The sequence below is a fragment of the Artibeus jamaicensis genome, unplaced genomic scaffold, assembly GCF_021234435.1.
Source record: "Artibeus jamaicensis isolate MK-2021 breed Jamaican fruit bat unplaced genomic scaffold, CSHL_Jam_final contig_76, whole genome shotgun sequence".
NCBI lineage: Eukaryota > Metazoa > Chordata > Mammalia > Chiroptera > Phyllostomidae > Artibeus > Artibeus jamaicensis.
Window position 1 is genome coordinate 2,429,351 of NW_026521954.1, and position 17,735 is coordinate 2,447,085.

General features: G+C 43.6%; 1 protein-coding gene across 1 annotated transcript in view; it reads right to left on the reverse strand.

Annotated features, from left to right (window-relative positions):
- Positions 1-6,050, reverse strand: part of LIMCH1 (LIM and calponin homology domains 1) — a 322,455-nt gene extending 316,405 nt beyond the window's left edge. Inside the window, exon 1 of the mRNA XM_053672339.1 lies at positions 5,874-6,050. Within this exon, the coding sequence (XP_053528314.1) occupies positions 5,874-5,969 (96 nt within the window). The 5' untranslated portion in view covers positions 5,970-6,050. The remainder of the gene's footprint in view (positions 1-5,873) is intronic.
- Between the last annotated feature and the right edge of the window lie 11,685 nt (positions 6,051-17,735).

Consider the following 17,735-nt stretch of genomic DNA (forward strand, 5'->3'; position numbering starts at 1 on the left):
CCTTCTACTTGGTTTCCTGCTCCCCACTCAATGTGACCCTGAGGCGGTCTCTCCAAGTGAGGAGAACCCCTCCATCCTGCAGCTGAAGGAGACAGACTATGGGAAATTGTTTAGGGCACTACAGCTTCTTGACATCCACATCCTGCCTCCACCTATGGGGGCAGGGAGGCACCTGTGCAGGGCAAATATGGGGCACCATTAAGGGATTGGATAGCAAGGGCCACAGTCTGCCTGGGCCCAAATCCTGACTCTAACAGGTAAATTGTGACTAGATGACTCTTGGACAGTCTCCTAACTCCTGAAAAGCCCAGTTTCCCCAATTATACATTTCGGATGTATCTAAATATCTAAAGATCTTGGATATTTAGATACATATATTTGTGGAAGAAAGGATGCTTTAAAGTCCTAGTTTTGCCACTTACGTGTGACTTTGGGCAAGACATTCAATTGCTCAGAGCCCCAATTTTCTCATCTGCAGATGGGGATAAATAATAGTACTTATTCCTAAGGGATTAATGCATAGATAGACTTTTTAGCCCAGTGACTGGCACATAGTAAGAACTCAATACATATCAACTTTTCACTTGAAACCTATATACCTTATTAACCAATGTCACCCCAATAAATTTAATTTTAAAAATACAAACCAGCTTTCACCCATGATCATTAACTTCATTACCATCATTATCATTATCTCGTTACCCCTAACTATGACATATTTAAGTTTCTGAATGGTGCAAAGCAAAAAGAGAAGCCGCCAGGCCAACTTCCAGGAGCTGCCTGGTCCCACCCTGCACTGGCTGCCACCCTCAGAATTACAGCCAGATGTCTCCATCATGGCTCCATTGTCATCTGTCGGCAAAGAGCAGGGGGCAGAGAGATGCAGTTGCTGGGAACACAGGCCCCGCCCTACCCCTTCCTGGTGGCCAGAGCTCAGTCTGGCCCTTTGGAGTTGACTTGATGCAAACCCGGTTTCCAGGGAGATGGTGGAGCAAGAAGTGCCAGCTCCACCTCCCAATCCACTTCCCTTTTCCCCAAATCTGTGGGACCTTACTGTTCTCCCACCATGTGACAGCATTGTGTCATAGCAGCCCTTATATACAAACAAGCCAGACTATTTAAATGTCATTGTGAGAGAGATGCTGCCTGTTCTAATTTACATATCTATTCAGACCCTACTCCTTTCTTGATCTTGCCAGAAAGTTTCTCTTCCTCTTCCTCGGCTCTCCATACAGAGCTGGAGAACCATATGCAAAGTTTTATTTCTGTTGTAGTATAAAGATGTGAGTCATCAAGTTCCTACAGAGACAGAGAATTAGAGTGACTATATAACTTATGGCATATGCTCACTCATCATGGCATCACAAATGTCAAATGCTGCTGGCCACTAAATGCTAGATTCTCTCAAAGCCTACACATAAATTCTCCCTACTGCCAAACAATAGAATATTTTTTCATCTTGGAAAGCTAAGGTACCCTTGGTGCTTTTAATCTTCAAAATCGGGTCCCAGTTGAATAAGAAAACAATTCTAAGTGGGCAGGGGAAATGACCAAAAATGATAAAGTGCAACCAGTTCCCACTCATGTGAAATACGGATTAGGTCACAAATAAGATTGTATTCATCACCAAGCCCCACAAGGATGCTATGATTAAGTTAAAGGAGTCCAGAAACTCAAGTTGAGAACTAAGACGGAGCTGGGTTGAAATTTCCAACCCCTCCCTAAAGACTTGGCAACCTGTTCCTAATCACAACTGAAACCAAGTTGAAGGGACATCTGTTTTCTATGTGTTCGGCATTGCAGAGAAGAATGACAGATTAGAGATAAATACTGTTGTGGGTGGGAGGAGGGACCCAGAAAATTAGAATCATCTACCTGCTCACAAACTCCTGTAACTCAATAAATACCATCAGGGAAGAAGAAAGAAGGGAAGAAAGAAAGGGAGGGAGGGAGGAGAAAGGAAAATAAATGGAGGAATTATTCTTTTTCCTGCAAAAAACTGAGACTTCAGTGAGCAAAACACTGCTGCATTTGAGATGAATATTCATCTCAGACATTGGCTTGTCTGCAGGACAGGCGGTGAGCATTCTGCTGGAAGTCTGGTAACAAAGGCTAGGCATTAAACTTACATATTCAGCATAATGTCGAGGTGCCATTTTCTAAACCTTAATGGACTATCGGGATCATTTTATGAGTAGATATTACAGGCTTTCCCTTGCTCCTTTATTCTGTTTTAATGCAAGTTAGAGTAACACATAGCATCTACCTAACTTCTAGTCTGGGTATCCAGAGTTAGTAAGGGAAAGATAAGAGAATGAGATCAGTAGGTAATTAAATTATATCCTTTACACTAGAAACATAAGGTTCTGAAACTTCTCTTTCAAACCCAACTCTGGTTATTATTAACAACAACAGCAGTAAGAGTAGTATCAACAATGAGAGTCACAGTGACAGACCAGTATGGTAGCAGTACTAGTATAATAATGGGAGTAGGCAAAATAATACTGGAGTAATATCAACAGTAAGAGTAATACTATTATTTATACAGTACTTCCTAAGTACTAGACACTATTCAAATGTTTTAAATATAATATTAATTTATTTAATCCTCGTGTCACTCCTCTGAGGTAAGTAAGCTATTATTAGTATTCCTGTTTTAACAGATGCTTTCAACAATATCTCTTTGTTATTTCTGTTGTTATTACCAACTAGAGCTAGCTTTCAAAGAAAATATTTAGAACTAAAAGGAGAGGAAACGCAGCCTGTCCAAGGTCACCCAGCTAGAAGGCAACAGATACAGCCTCCAAACCAAGGCTGTCCAGCCCGAAGTGTGACCTCCTAGCTGTGCTGTACTTACTGCCCCTTTGCTTAGGAAGGCCTTCCAGAAAAGGAATGTGGCTGGAAGGTAGGCCTCTGCCTGCCAGCAGTCAGAGTTAATACTTGAAGTTTGCTGTTTCCTTTAGGAGTCTCCCCAAACCCACATAAAGACAAGCTGCCTGCTCCTACAACTATAAAAAAGTCACTGCAAGTGTTACTGAACTGTTCCCACATGGTCTGTGACCTCCATTAGGGCTTTCACCTTTGCCAGCTAAGGCAGAAGCTGGGAGTGGGGGAGGAGTGAGGTGCAAGCCAGGTTCCCAGGCCACCATTTCCTGCCCAGTAACACAGCCCTCAAATAGCCACGGCTGCAGGCCGAGAAATTCCTCACTAAGGAGTTTTCTCCCAGAGCTTGTTCCTTTGGTTTTCTCACCAACCGGCCAACTCATGACTCGAGGGAGACTCAGGCCCAAGGAGGAGTGACTAGTGGCAAAGTTTGTTTATTAACCTGCTGCGCTCAGGGAACATTTTTCTGAAATGGTGAAGTTCTTGACTACTCAAAAGAAAAAAGAAAGGGCCTGTGGGAAATTTAATCACCAACTGAACAAAAGTGAAAAACAAAGCCCTGCCAATAAGGATGTTGCCGAAGACAATGGGGCCCCTAAAGGAGATGCAATTGTCTCCAGATAACAACCCCCTCGGGAATGCAGCTGACACTAAGTACTGCATTATTGCTATATTAGCCCGGGAATCTCTGTTCACCGGGCCACTGCCGGCCAAACCATCTGCTCCTGCTCCTGGAATCCCCCCCATCTGCAGACACTGCATTTGCATTTCAAGAGGAACCTTGGGGGATCAAGAAGGGAAAGTCTCTATCTCTCCCTGGAGCAAATGCCTTTTTGTGTAGCCTGGGAGGGGAAGCTCTCCTTTCCGTGAAACCGAACTCCTCAATGGAAAGGAGATAGGCCACTTCAATAATGCACGCAGCTCCACGGCCCCCAACCTACAGCCACACACGCCCCATTCCAGTTTTCAGGATTTCACATTCTCCAGTTGTACAGTATCAAGAATAATGCAGAGCTGCCTCTAGGGCCTGAGGGGACTCTACTTTCTTAAGGAACTCCTCCTTTTTCTTAACCCATAGAACAAAGACAAAAGCTGACATTTTGTACTGAATATTTAGCTTGAAATATACCACCACTTTCAAACAGACTGTGATCTTCTGAGCTGAAACAGGCATTTTAGGTCTCGATCTAGGTGGGGGCTAGAGTAGTGGAGACATGTCAAAATTCAGTAGGATGTGTGCCTCAAAGATTTGTGCACCCTCCTGTACGTAGCTTATACCACAACACATTTTTAAAGCAGAGTGTGCCAATGTCACTGACAATCCAGGATATTGGGAATAAACCATTTGCCTACTGATATTGTAAGACTGCTCTGCTCTCATAGTGCCCCCTCGCCACCTTCCACACCCAAGATTTCCCCAGAGAATTTCGAAGTTCAAGAACGTGAAAAATACAGTACTCCAACTCTTAGCTAAGCCAGTGCCTACAATGTCTCCTGTGTGTCCTGTGAGCCCAAGTGTGCAGCACAGAGAGCACCTGTCACACCCCAAGCTATTCCAGCCACCTATCAAAAGTAAAAAGCCAAGGTCTTTTTCTCGTCTGGTCATGGGCCATGGAATGGTGAGGGACAGGGTTGGGCCTTTTAGCAACAGAGCCCCAGATGTATCCTTCTGTTTATTTAACCCCCTTTTTAAATAGAAGCTTCTAAACTCTGCCTAACGCTCCTGCTCGATGGAAACGTGTTAACCCTGTAAGGTGCAGGCCTTTGGCGGGGCGTTCGAGCAGCGTTAAGAGAGCCGTGGCTTAGCAGACCGGCACATTTAAATCTGTACCATGGTGGCCCTGTTACCCCAGCAGCATCTTGAGATCCGCAGTGCCACAGGGAGTGTCACTAAGTGACGGTCTGAGCACTAACTGGCTTCACCATTGCTGGGTCACAACGAAGCTGTACATTTCTTCCTTTAACTACCAGCCAAGGAGAGCTGTCTGCCACTGAGGAGAAGAGGGGGCAAATTTGCCTTGTGCTAAAGCCTCAAGAAAGGCTGCCCAGAGATACAGGCTCATTGCACGGATCACTGGGGGGTCACCTTTACCCTCTTGCGCCCTCCAAGCGTCCGGACATCCCCCCCACCCCGCCGCGTGCGCGCGCACGTACACACACACACACACACACACACACACATCATTTCGGGAGCGCAGGGCTACCAAGCTGCTTCTGCAGATAGACATCGAGAATCAGGATCACCCAGCTAGCGCTTGCTTCCTGGACTGAGCCGAGAGCTCCAGTGATTTCCCTGGCCTGCTACCGAGTCATTTAAGAAGTGAAATATGCCAACCGGGTCGGGTACCCGGCACCTGGGAGCCCGCCCCCTCTGGGCTGGAGTGGGGGCTGTCAATGGCTGGGCAAAGTGTATGCGGCTGGCGCGCTAGAAGGTGGGTCTCGCAGGTTCTCCGGCCGAGTCCAGCCTCACACCTGACCCGGTACTAGGAACACAGCCAAGGGCTCCAGTGGGTATGCGCTTCCACGGAGACACTGCCAACTAAGCTCTGGAAGGGCAGGGTGGGGGGCCAAAAGGTGGGGTAGTATATTCGCCCCGAAATGCGGCGTCCGCAAGGACTCTGGGGGTTCACGCTTCCTGCGCCTTTGCGGCGCTTCTGCTCGAATTGCGCTTCCCGTGGCTGCTCCGGGAAGCGGCGGGAGCCGAGATTTGCGCGGCTGGCGGACAAGAGGGATGGAGGTGCAGGGGACCGCTTCCCGGCCCCTGCACGCACAGCTACACTGCAGTGTCCCGCATTCGCTCCCACTCTCGCCCCAGACTCCAGTGCCAGGGGATGCAGCGCGCCTGTGGCCCTGGAGGACGACCCAAAGCAGCTGGCAAAGGAAAGCGCAGGGGGTGGCGAGGCTGGACTTGTAGTCCGTGAGGTGGGAGATAGGGGGTCGGTGGCCCCGGGGAGCCCCTACCCGGCCGCCCACCAGCCGCGGGCACCTACCTCGATCCACTTCTGCGCCTCGGAGAAGGCGGGCTCGGGGGGCGGCTCAGGCTGCAGTGGCTGAAGAGCTTCCAGACCGAGAGCGGGACAAGCCATTTGCGAAGCCCCGCGTCCACTCGAGCGCTGGGCCGCCTGGATGAGAACCGCCGTCGCTGCTGCAGGAGCGCGCTCCCCGCCCCTTCCCGCCCGCCCTCTTTCCCCCTCCCCTCCACGCCCCTCCCCTGCCGGCGCTGGTCTCCGAGGAGAGCAGCGCTCGCTGCTGGAGGACGCCGCGGCAGCTGTTCCCAGCGCCGCCTGGGCTCGGCCGCGCCTGGAGTTCCCCGCGGGAGCGAGCGTGCAGGCTCCTGGAGCTTCGTCTGAACTCCACCTTCTCTGGCCGCTCCGCCTCCACCGGGGACAGGAGGGGTGGGGTGTCAGCTACCGACTAAAAATAACCAAGAGGGAGGGCTGGGTGTCTGCCTCCCTGCCCACAACCGGACCAAGAGATGGACTCTGCAAGTCCCGGCGCAGGGCTGCACGCGGATGAGCGGGCAAAACGGGCAGCACCTGGGAGATTCGCACGGAGCCGGGCGCACAAATCCCCGGAGAGCCAGCGCTGCTACAACGAGGCAGGAGGTCTCTCGGGCAGTGGCCGTGCTGCACCTGCTGTCCCTCCTACTGCAGAAATGGGGGCAAGAGCTGCCCTCTGACCCGGCACCAGGGAGGGTTCAGTCACCTGATCTTTTTGTAAGAAAGAAGACCCTTATAAGCCTTTTTCTCTCTGGGCAAGCTACCTGTTCCCCAGTCTATTATAATGCATTCGACCCATAAGTATTGTGCAGCGAGATAGTTGCTGAGAACCCAGTGATGAAAAAAGAAAGAAAGAAAAAAAAGAACATCTTGAAGTCCTAGCCTTTAGAATAATTATATTCTAGAGGGAATTAGAAGGGGGTGGGCAGACAATCAACATGTAAAAGAAAAGAAGGTCCAGTAATTGTGGAGAGTGAGGCACACATAACACCCCTGTTTTATGAGCTGCTAATCTATGCCAAATCTTTTATTACAAAATCATAAGCATGTAATTCTGTAACGTAACAGTATCACACTCAAGCACATCATATGCCATTTTAGGTGAAATGTTCAAGTTATTTTCCATCTCATGCAGAACATTCATGTACCCTACCAACCACATTCAATGGTGTTACTTGTGCTGGACCCTGTGTATGAGATAGAAGAGGAGATGAACTATGACCTGGGAAGAGAGAGTGTTGACTAAGTCCATTACCTCTCCACTCTCCACCTGGGAGACCAACTGACCCATGTGTCCAGGTTCCATTAACGGGAGGGAGGCAGGAAGGAGATCAGGAGGTAGAGGAGAGGGAAATGGGTATTTAGGTTGCCCCCCCCCCCCCCCGCAAAAGTCAGGGGATTGGCTGCACTGTTCAGCTCAAGGCTGCTCTGTTTGGGGCCTCTTTGGGTTCCCTGATGGTTCCCTGTCTCCTCTTGTCACACCTCACTTCCCCAGGCCTGGTGGTAGTAAAGGCTTCCCCATCCCATTCTGGTTTCCCCACCCTGCCCACTTCCTCCTAATGGTCCCATAATAAACTCTCCTTAGCTGCCCCTCTTTGAACATGCCTTCTGTTTTTGCATGAAAGCCCAACTGATAATCAAGGAAGATTTTTTTCTGACAAGACAGTGTGATGAGATGACATGAATGGAAGAGAAGTTAGCCATGCAACAATCTGGGAAATATTTCCAGATGGGTACAAAAGCCTTCAGGTAGGAACGAGCTGGGTGGGCATCACGGACCCCACGAGCTGGAGCTTGGGGAAGAAAGAACCAGGTGGGAATGATAGCATGGGAGAGGCAGGCCAGGTCCCAAGAAAGATGGGGGTGGGGAGGGTGTTATGTGAAACCACAGTGAGAATTTATTGCGTGGGCATCCACTAGTGAGCCCAGTGCTGGGTATGTAATAGCTGAATACTGAGCTAACTTAAAGCAAATGGATTCACATTTTAGAATGGCTGCTGGCAAGATGGGTAGGACAGGGCAGAAAGTCCCGTGGGTGCCTCAGCAGCAAAGTCTCTGTTCCTGTTCAGAACTCAAGCTTAGCCTTCATTCACCTCTCCTTTAATGGGGGGTGGGTGGAACTAAAAACAGACCTGAAATTCCACCATTACTGGCCTTGGAGTCAGACAGCCTTCGGTTTATTTACTTTTAAAACACTTATATGGCACTTGCATGGTGCCAGGCACTATTCTAAGTGCATTACAAATAATTGACTAACTCATTCCTTATTCCAGCCCTGTAAGATAGACTGTTATCATCCCTGTGAGGAAACCAGGAAACAGAGGGGTTTCCTGGTGTCACGCAGCTGGTGAGCAGTGGGCCCAGATTCAAGCCCAGACAGCCCGGCGCCAGATCTGCTCTTAACCCCACACCAAGCTGCCTTGCCAGTCTCAGTCCAGACTCTGCCAGTTACAGTTTGTGCCTCAGTTTCCTCATCTCAGATGAGATTGAAGTGGCAACATTTCAGCATTATCATTGTAAGGAGAAAATGGTATTTCTGAATGTGAAAGGACAAAAGCTGGGCCTGGCAAATAGCGAGTGCCCAATCCTTCTGTCCTGCCTTCCAAAAAAGAGGGGACGGAGGAGAAGTTACAAAGAAGGGTAAAGAAGGCAGATGAAGGAAAAGGGCTAATAAAATATAGTCAGAAGATGACATTGTCTTCACGAAAAAACATGGCAGAGTAAATGATCCACAAAATGACTCCAGCACACCAACCTAAGGGGCTACACTAACGTAGCTTCCGCTGCATGCAGTAACTCTGGGAGGGAAGCCCAGTGATCTAAATGATGTACCGGAATCCGTCTGAAAATGAGTATTAGGATCAAATCTACAATATCTCTGAAATAGCTGCTATTGAAATTAGCATTCAAACTAAAACTTTTTTTCTTTCGGTGAAAATACATCTTTTAAGGTTTATAATCGCAAAGTAGCATCTGCTTTTCCTGAACTCTGTAACAAATCCAATAACAAATTCATGTAGGTTACTAAAGACCAAAGGATTTAGAACTGTAAATCTACAGTTGGTCATTCTTACATTTAGCCATTTAATCCATTTTTGTTATTTTTTGTAAAAGCATGAGTTTTGAGATCAAACAGAGCGATAGTCTTGGTCTCCTGAGAAAAGTGGAATTTTAAAGATAGGAGGGTTTAATTAGGGAAGTGACCGTGAGAGAAAATGCAGATGAAGCCAGCGTATGCTAGGAAAGCAGTCAGAACACAATGCAAGTCTGACCTGTAGTGAAGAGAGGGAAGGAAAGTCAAGTAGATGCATGCGGGCTGCCCTTTAGTCTAAGGGAGACTCAGCAAAGCCGTTGGGAAGTTCATGAGCCATCGTCCACTATAGGTGCCCTGGGTCTCAAAAGAAGGAGCCTTAGGATTTCTGCTATATTTGGTAACTGGCTGGGAACCACCAGGAAAGTGAAGCTCAGTGCAAACATGGCAGTGGACTTCGAGGCCCTCGGTCAGTTAAGCTCCCTGATGGGCTCATTTCATGGTTGTTACACTTGAGTTTGAATCCAGCCCTGTCACTCATTACGTGGCACGAGAAAAAATGTTGTTTAACCTCTCTGCATCCCAGTTTAATTGATAAAGCACCTGTTTTTTCCTAAATACCTGGCACTTAGAAATCAGTTGTTATAAATAACCTTGATGACATTGTATATTAAAATATTTATATCTTTTAATGTTAAAATGAGATAAATCAATTGGACAAAAACTTACTTTAAATTTCATTGTATGTAAGACTTTGAAGACTTATGGTTGATGGTAGATAAGTGTACTAAATTACTCATTCTCCAGTGTCTGACTGAAACGTCACATTTCTGGTGACTTCCTTAGCAACCAAGTCAACATAGCAAAGTAAGTATAAGAATCTTTAGGAAGGATTTTTTAATTCAGCAATACTTTGGTTTTTTAAAGCCATTTGAAATGAATATAAGAATGCAAATAACAATTTTAGTTTCCCAGACTATGACAAATTAAATAACTTTCCTGCTACAAAAACTCACGTAAATCCCACACAAAATATGAAAAATATTTTTCACATGCATAGCTGAGTTTAAAAGAAATTAACAGAAATTCCCCAGGAGGCAAATTGGAAAGGAAACATAAAACAAGAGCAGTAAACTCTTGAATCGACCCTTGACTGCCCTATGGAGCAACGTAGTGAACAGTGGGTGCTAGACTCAGACACGCAGAGCTAGGGTTTTAGTACGAGAAGCTGAGGCCCTGGGCCTATGCCACATGGAGAACTGAAACTGAGCTGCCCACCCCCACACACACACATACACACATACACACACTACTCCCACAGAGAAAGAATGAGTCAAAAATATTCCACCATCACTACAGAAGGAGATAATAAGGACAATAAGGAAACTTCATTGTCTTGACCTCAGCACTAGGTTGGTGGGATGCAAGTGAACCTCCCTTGAGAATGTGTAAACAAAAGCCTGATCTTCTTTATAAACAACATACTCATGATTCAGAGGCTCCCATGCTAAGGAATTAACTTAAAATTTGGTCTAGGACCACTTGGGCACTTAGAAGAAATAACTATAAAATCCCTTTGGAAGACATGCCCTCCACTTAAGCCTCACAGGACACCCACAAACAAACTCTGCTGAAGTTGAGCTTATAATCCAATGGTACAAAATACATACAAAAACTATACAACCTAAACAAAATTCAAGAGACACAACAAAGAACCATATAAGGTTCCCCAGAAATTCATTTAACAGAGCTACCAGAGTTTTATAAGTGTTATAAAATAAATTTTAAAGATTAAAGACATTATCAGATAATAAATCAAAACAGAAGAAAATAAAAACATACAATAAAATATATAGCTATGTGAGAGTATCAAGAATAACTAGAAAAGTGTAGCCATGAATTTAAAACTTAAAGAATGGTTTGAAGCACAGTTAGACACAAGTGAAGAGAGAATTTTTGAACTGGAAGACAGATCTTTGAAAATAACATGAAATGAAAAAATGGGAAAATAGGAAAAAATATTAAAGTGGGGTTAAGAGAATATGAATATCCCATAAAACAATTCTTAGGAATTGTAAAAGCAGAGAATAGAGAAGATGAAGAGAGAAAATATTTCCAATGATACTGGCTAGAACTGTTTAGAATTAATGAAATATGTGAATCATTATATTCAGAAAGCATGAGTCCAAGAAAAAGTAATGTATTTATTTTTAAAAGATGTTACTTAGTGACAATTAAAAACACTGAGATAACAGTGTGTTTTTATCTCTATGATACTGTTCTAAGGTTAGATGTATAGTAGAAATGAGTTCTTTTCTTAGAGACTGAGAAAAAATGGCTTATCACCAAGTAAATGTGGGACAGGTGACCGAATGAATGACCGTGGCCAAATGTAATCTATAGCAGATCATTTGAGCTGATCTACAGTACAGTGCAGGTCAAGTTCCCTTCTAACATTTATTTTTAATTTTTTTAATTTTTTTAAATTATTTTATTGTTCAAGTACACTTGTCTGCATTTAACCCCCTCAACTTCCCCCACCCCAACCATCCCCACCTCCCTCCCCTGATTCCACCCCCCACCTTGGTTTGGTTCATGTGTCCTTTATAGTTGTTCCTAAAAACCCTTCATTCTTTCTCCCTATTATCCCCTCCCACCTCCCCTCTGGTTACTGTCAGATTGCTCTTAATTTTAATGTCCCTGGTTATATTTTGCTTGCTTGTTTGTTTTGTTGATTAGGTTCCACTTAATATTTTACTTTTTAAATTGTATTTGTTTTATAAATTTATAAAGAGATTTCCTAAGAGAAGTGCATGTAAAAAAAATACAGTGAGATAGAACTTCCAAACTATTGATTTTCTGCGTACTGCAATAAGTAACTCCCTAAAATATGAAGAGTCATGTCATTCTTTGAGTTTAAAAATTCTTATTTCTTTCGAAGTTTCCCCCCTTTCATTTTCTTTCTTCTGGGACTCCTGTCAGTTGGAGCTGTTCCTACTGGCAGCTCTCCATGTCTCGTCTTTTCTCTCATACTTTCCACCCCCTGGTCTTTCCACTCAGTGTTCTGAGCCCCTTCCTTCACCTTACTTTCTGGTCTCTCTGCTGAGTTTTTAAATTTAGTAACTATGATTTCATCACTAGGAGTTTGTGTTCTTTGAATATTGCTTTTTCTTAGCAAAATAATCTTGTTTTGTGGATAACTTAACTTCTTAAAACTGAGTATCTTAGAGGCTAAAATTTTTTTTCTTATGTGTAATGGAAATGTTTTACATCTTCGTGCTGGTGGGTTATACAGTTACATAAATATTCAGTGAGCTATACATTAAAGAGTCCTGCATTTTGCTGTCTGTAAATTCTGCCTTTAAAAAAAACTGACTTTGCCCTTATAGGAAAACGAGAACAAAGGTAGATCTGGGTTTTACCGGGCCTGAAGCTTTTACAAATTACAAATACAAAATTGGGTTTGAAATGAATATTTACTTAGAATAATAATGGAAATAAAACAAATTACAAATTTTAACAAGTTGTCAAATACCATAAACTTTGCAAAATTCAGAAAAATAAAAAAATTATTTTTGTTAGTTAACTGCCTATCACATCTCTATAATTCTTCTCTATCATTTTTGAGGTTGCATTTACTTGATTACCTCTTCATATGAGAGCATTTTTGTGTCATTTTCTATGGAGAGAAGTGACTAACAGATTATTCAGTATGGTCTCTAGCTTGGTAAATTGGCATTTGGTTTCCTTTTTCCACTTAACTCTTCCTTTATTAGACTGTATATACTCAGGAAAAACAAAATAATAAAAATAACACTATCAATAACAGTACAAAAGGACAAAGATAATGGATTAATATTTTTAGTTACATTACTATATTCTTTAAAATGGGGAAAAAGAGCTGAAAAATTATTTCCAAAAAGTAAACTTCAAAGTTCAGAGGTTGATTTGCACTAATAATAACAATTGAAGTAATTCAGATTCTATTTCTTCATTTTTACAGTCACCGTACTATCATTTATTTAGAACTACTGTTCAAACTCAGGGTGTATGTGAGCACAGAGACTAGACACATCTGTGCTTGAAAGAAACTAGAGTGATTCTGAACCATTACGAACTTACTCTCAAGAAAACAGGTTTATCAAACTTAACTCCCATGTGGAATTCAATGCTTATTAAATTATGAGTAATAAAAATGGACTAATTTAAACCTCATATTGTGTTCATAAAAACTCAATAGAACATCAGTAGTTGTTTACTTAGACCAACAGAAGTTTTTGTGGGAGAGAAATATATTATCTCTAGCAATGAAAAGGGTTGCTAGCACAGGACAATATTAAAATCTTGATCTTTGTTACTGATAGTTCAAAAGTTTCTTTCAGCTGCACAGTTCATTGTTGATAATATGGCATAAATTTTTAAGATCGTGATCAAATTTTTGAAAACCTCTATCAAGTTTTTCTATGAGTTATAAGATTTCAGGCCTTTCAAGATATTTCCTGTGATAATTACCCATTTTCAGTCTCTCTGAATTGACAGTTCTCATTAACCATTCTGTCATCAGCCTTCCTGTGGTAGTTAGGTATTGACTTTCACGTTACATTTGTTGCCAGTATTTCATGTTAACTCTGTTAGAAAATTAACCATAGGAAGGAACTCGGATAAATTCTGTATCACACAATTCCTATATGAATTGCACAGATGTTTACAAGTGCATGCACTGCATTATCAAGACTATTTCTGATTGACTAGAACTTCCAATTTGACCAGAACTCATTGAGAACCCAATTCCCCATGTGTAACTTTGCATGTCTGATGAGGGAAAGAAGTCTCCATGGACTAGTTCTTGGCTCCGTGTTCATCTTGCTTTCCCCCCACACCCTCGTGCCAGACCATGGCCACATCTCCCTCCAGTCTCTGATCCCGCACCCTCGCACCGTGGTGCCAAGTGGATTAACAGAGTGGGCAGTAGGGACGTTACTACAAGTTAGTCCTGTGACAGCCCAGCTGACAGTGACATATCCATTCACAAAATCATGACCCACATGAATATATACATATGCCCCACTAAATCCATACTTAATGCATCTCCAACTCAACTTCCCTTGTCCAGACCCCACAGATAATTGCAGCCACTCTGTCACCTCTCAGCAGGAAGGAATTGTGATGGGGCAAAATCCGGGTGGAAAGGGACGGCAGTCTTAACCGCTGCAGTTAAAATATCTTTTATAGACAAACATCTCAAAAATTTTACAGAGACATAGGACCACGAAAACATTCTGAAAGCGAGCCCCTGGGCCTTGGAAGAGGTCAAGGTGAGAGAAGGGGCACGAGGCTGAGCTTCCCGTTAACCTGCCTCTAGATGAGAGGCAGACACTAGTGACGTCTCTTCATCCGCCAGCTCAGAAAATCTCGATACTCCCAGAGCTGCTTATCCTGTACATGCTGAGTGCATGGAAGTTCAGGCAACATCTATAATAATGATATACTTTATTCCTTTAAAAGGAACACATTGAAAGAAAAAAATCCAATTTATTTGAATGACTATTCTTTATAGCAGAAGAAGATTAAAGCAATAAATTCTGCATTCCAAGGGCTTAGTAAAGAATATAGTTTTTGTGATGGAGACCACTAAAGCGTATTAATGATTTTCAAATTTCAGCAACTAGATGCTAACCTTTTCTAGTTTCTGATACATACACATTAACCTATTTAAGCATGCACCTGAAAATCATTTATTATCCTGTTATTAACTAAAGTGAAAGCACTTTAGGAGGGAAAGCTAAACGTATGTGGGGAGAGTGGTGGAATAGTCTGATCACGTCTAAAGCTGTGCTGATTGGGAGCCTCTTCCTATTCAGTTCAAATGCCAGGCAGTATGGCGCTTCCTCTGTTCCCATGGAAACCTCAGCCTTGCTCAAGTTCAAGTTAATTTCTTACTGCCATCTGCCTGTTGAGCTACAGGGCTTTCTCCAGCTAATATCACGCAGAGGCCTGTTAGGAGAATGAAGTTCACTCTCTGGTATGTTGCCACAGGAGGTCAGGATTGCAAACACATCCACTCGAACCTCAGTGATGAATTTGCTGAAGGATGAAAGGAGTTAAAATGTACTGTGTAAGCTTCTTTTTAAAAAATTTAACCAATGTTTAATGCAAATTGTCCAGACAGAATATTAAAAGCTGTTTCCATTACCCTGGACAAAGTTTGTGTAGTGTTTTTACCATCCCTTTAAACTCTGAAATGGCCCACATTTCTACGTGCTTCTTGAAAATGTTAATGATATCCTGAATCGAAAGTCACAAGCTGGTGACCTGTGAATTAGCTCTGACCTGCGGACATGGTTTTTGGCCTGTGGAGTGTTTTAAAACAATTCTTGAATTAGTTGCCAACTTCCACAAATTAGAAAACTCCATGAAAAAAAATCCTACTACATTTCCAGCTTCTCATGAAAACTTGGAAGATGCGGCTGGCTCTCCAATCCCGCATTGTCAAAGCTCAGTAGCAGAGGGCCCCCTGGGAGGGGCGTGGCTCTCCCATTTGCCACATTCTCTGTCACTCCGGACCTGGTCCCATTTGTCTGCTCCATTCATTAGCAGTAGCAGCTTGGCCTCTAGGACACTCACATCCACAGTTCCTACCTTCAAGTCATGGTTTGCCAGCTTCCTAAACAGTAAAACATAAACTCAAAAACTCAATCATGTACTAGCTCACGGAACACAGAATTTTTACCAGGCTAACACAGAGTAACAAAGTAAATAATCACTTTTGTTTGCCTCTTTAGCATTCATTCTCTGGCATAAATTACTTGGTGTAAATAATTTGCAACACTGTCCATCCAGTATCAGCAAAGGAGAAGACTACACGCCGGCCTTTCTGTTCTCCACCGAAGAAGGTTCATTAATAATAACCACCAGCAATTCCGCGTCCAGTGACTGTCATGCTCCCCATTTCCTAGATGAGAAAACTGAGGCTTAGGAGGATCAGTAACTTACCCAAAGTCATTGAGCTAGTGAATAACAAATTTTAGCTTCACTCATTTCTCATTCTAGTGCCTGTACATAAAACCACTATTACTTATTTATCCTCATTTTAGTTAGTATATTCTTCAAGAGTTGGAACTCTTTCTTTTTCTAAAGATTTTATTTATTTATCTTTAGAGGTGAAGGGAAGGAAAGAGGGAGAGAAATATCAATGTATGGTTGTACCTTGTGGGTCCCCTGCTGGGACCTGGCCTGCAACCCAGGCATGTGTCCTGACTGGGAATCAAACCACAATCTTCTGGTTCACAGGCCCATGCTCAATCCACTGAGCTACACCTGACAGGGCAAGAGTTGGAACTCTTTCTATACTTCCAAGTTGGTATTACAGTATGTTTAGGATGTGTCGGGGGCGGGGGGTGAGTGGCGGGAATTCTATGACACAGCCCTGTCTTTCAAGGAATATAGAATGTCAATGAGAAGGACAATTGTTTTAGCAAGCTGTATTACCTACAATGCTCACGAACAAATAAATGCGCAGTGACACATTGCACAGTATGCATTATTTGAGAGGGAAACAGAATGACGATAATACACCGGAAGCAGGAGTAAACCAGGAGAAAAAGCATGCAGACAGTTGGAAATACAGGAGACTGTGGCGCTTTGGGAAAATTGAAGGCAGTTGGCATGAGCAAAGGACGGTAACAGGCATTTCCCAAAACAATTAGTACAATTGGTCGATAGCATGCTAGAGTAATGCTCTGAAATATCAGCAGATGTTTGCACAGGGATATTTGCTTTCTCCCTTTGCCCTTCCCTCCTTCTCTGTGTTTCAGCAGCTCAGTGGTCCCTGCTGACTGCCCGCAGGCAGTGGTGGGGTGACCAGGTGATGGAGCATCTCTGACAGCCTCCAAATCCCGCTCCAGTGTCAGCCTGTCACAGGACAGCAGAGTGACGCCTGGGCCCCAAAGGGGGCCTCAGAGCTGGCGAAGGTCGTTGTCGGAACTGAATGCTCCTCCTGAACAGAAATAAGGGGCATCTTGACATAATTTTGTCCCCTAACCTTCAGGGACACATGACCAAGGGCCAAATGGATAGATGTCCATCTCATTCAGCAGATACTAAGTGTGGCAAAATTGATATCCTGAGTTAGATGGATCCCCTCCAAAACCCACACCGCTACTCGCACCCAGCGTCATTGTCATTGTCCCCTGGAAACTGTCTGGGATCCAGGGAAAAGTGTGTGCAGCTGAGCTGAAGTGTCCCTCTCCCCAGGGGAATGGAGACTCGAAGACGAAAAAAATAGGTTGAGCACAGAAAAGTAAAGAAATGCTGCCTTTTGCCCACTCGGATTGTGGAACAAGTGCCATAATCTTTTAGAAGTCACTAATAATCACAAATTAGAACAAAATTCCATTTACTTTGCCTAACAGATAGACAAACATGAAACAGGTTGATAATCACCAGTTTCTGAGATTGTGGGGAAATAGGTAAGGGCACAAATACTGCAGGTGGGAGAGGAAACCAGTATAAACATTCCTGAGGGCGTGTATCAACTCTAAGGGAATCCCTGGGCATGCACCCAGTCTATGGACCACGTTCATTTCGGTGCTGCTGACAACAGTGAATGATTACAGCAACATATCTAATGGTAAGGGGTTTATTAAATAAACTAGGTTATTAAAATGGAACAATATATAGACATTGGAAATCGTTGAGGTAATTCAATGCTTACTAACATATTTAATGCTCGTAAGACATAGCTAAAAGGAAGAAAACCAAGTGCTTCAATTGAGTGCATATTATGATTAAATTCTTGGAACTACATACTTTTCCTTGCATAG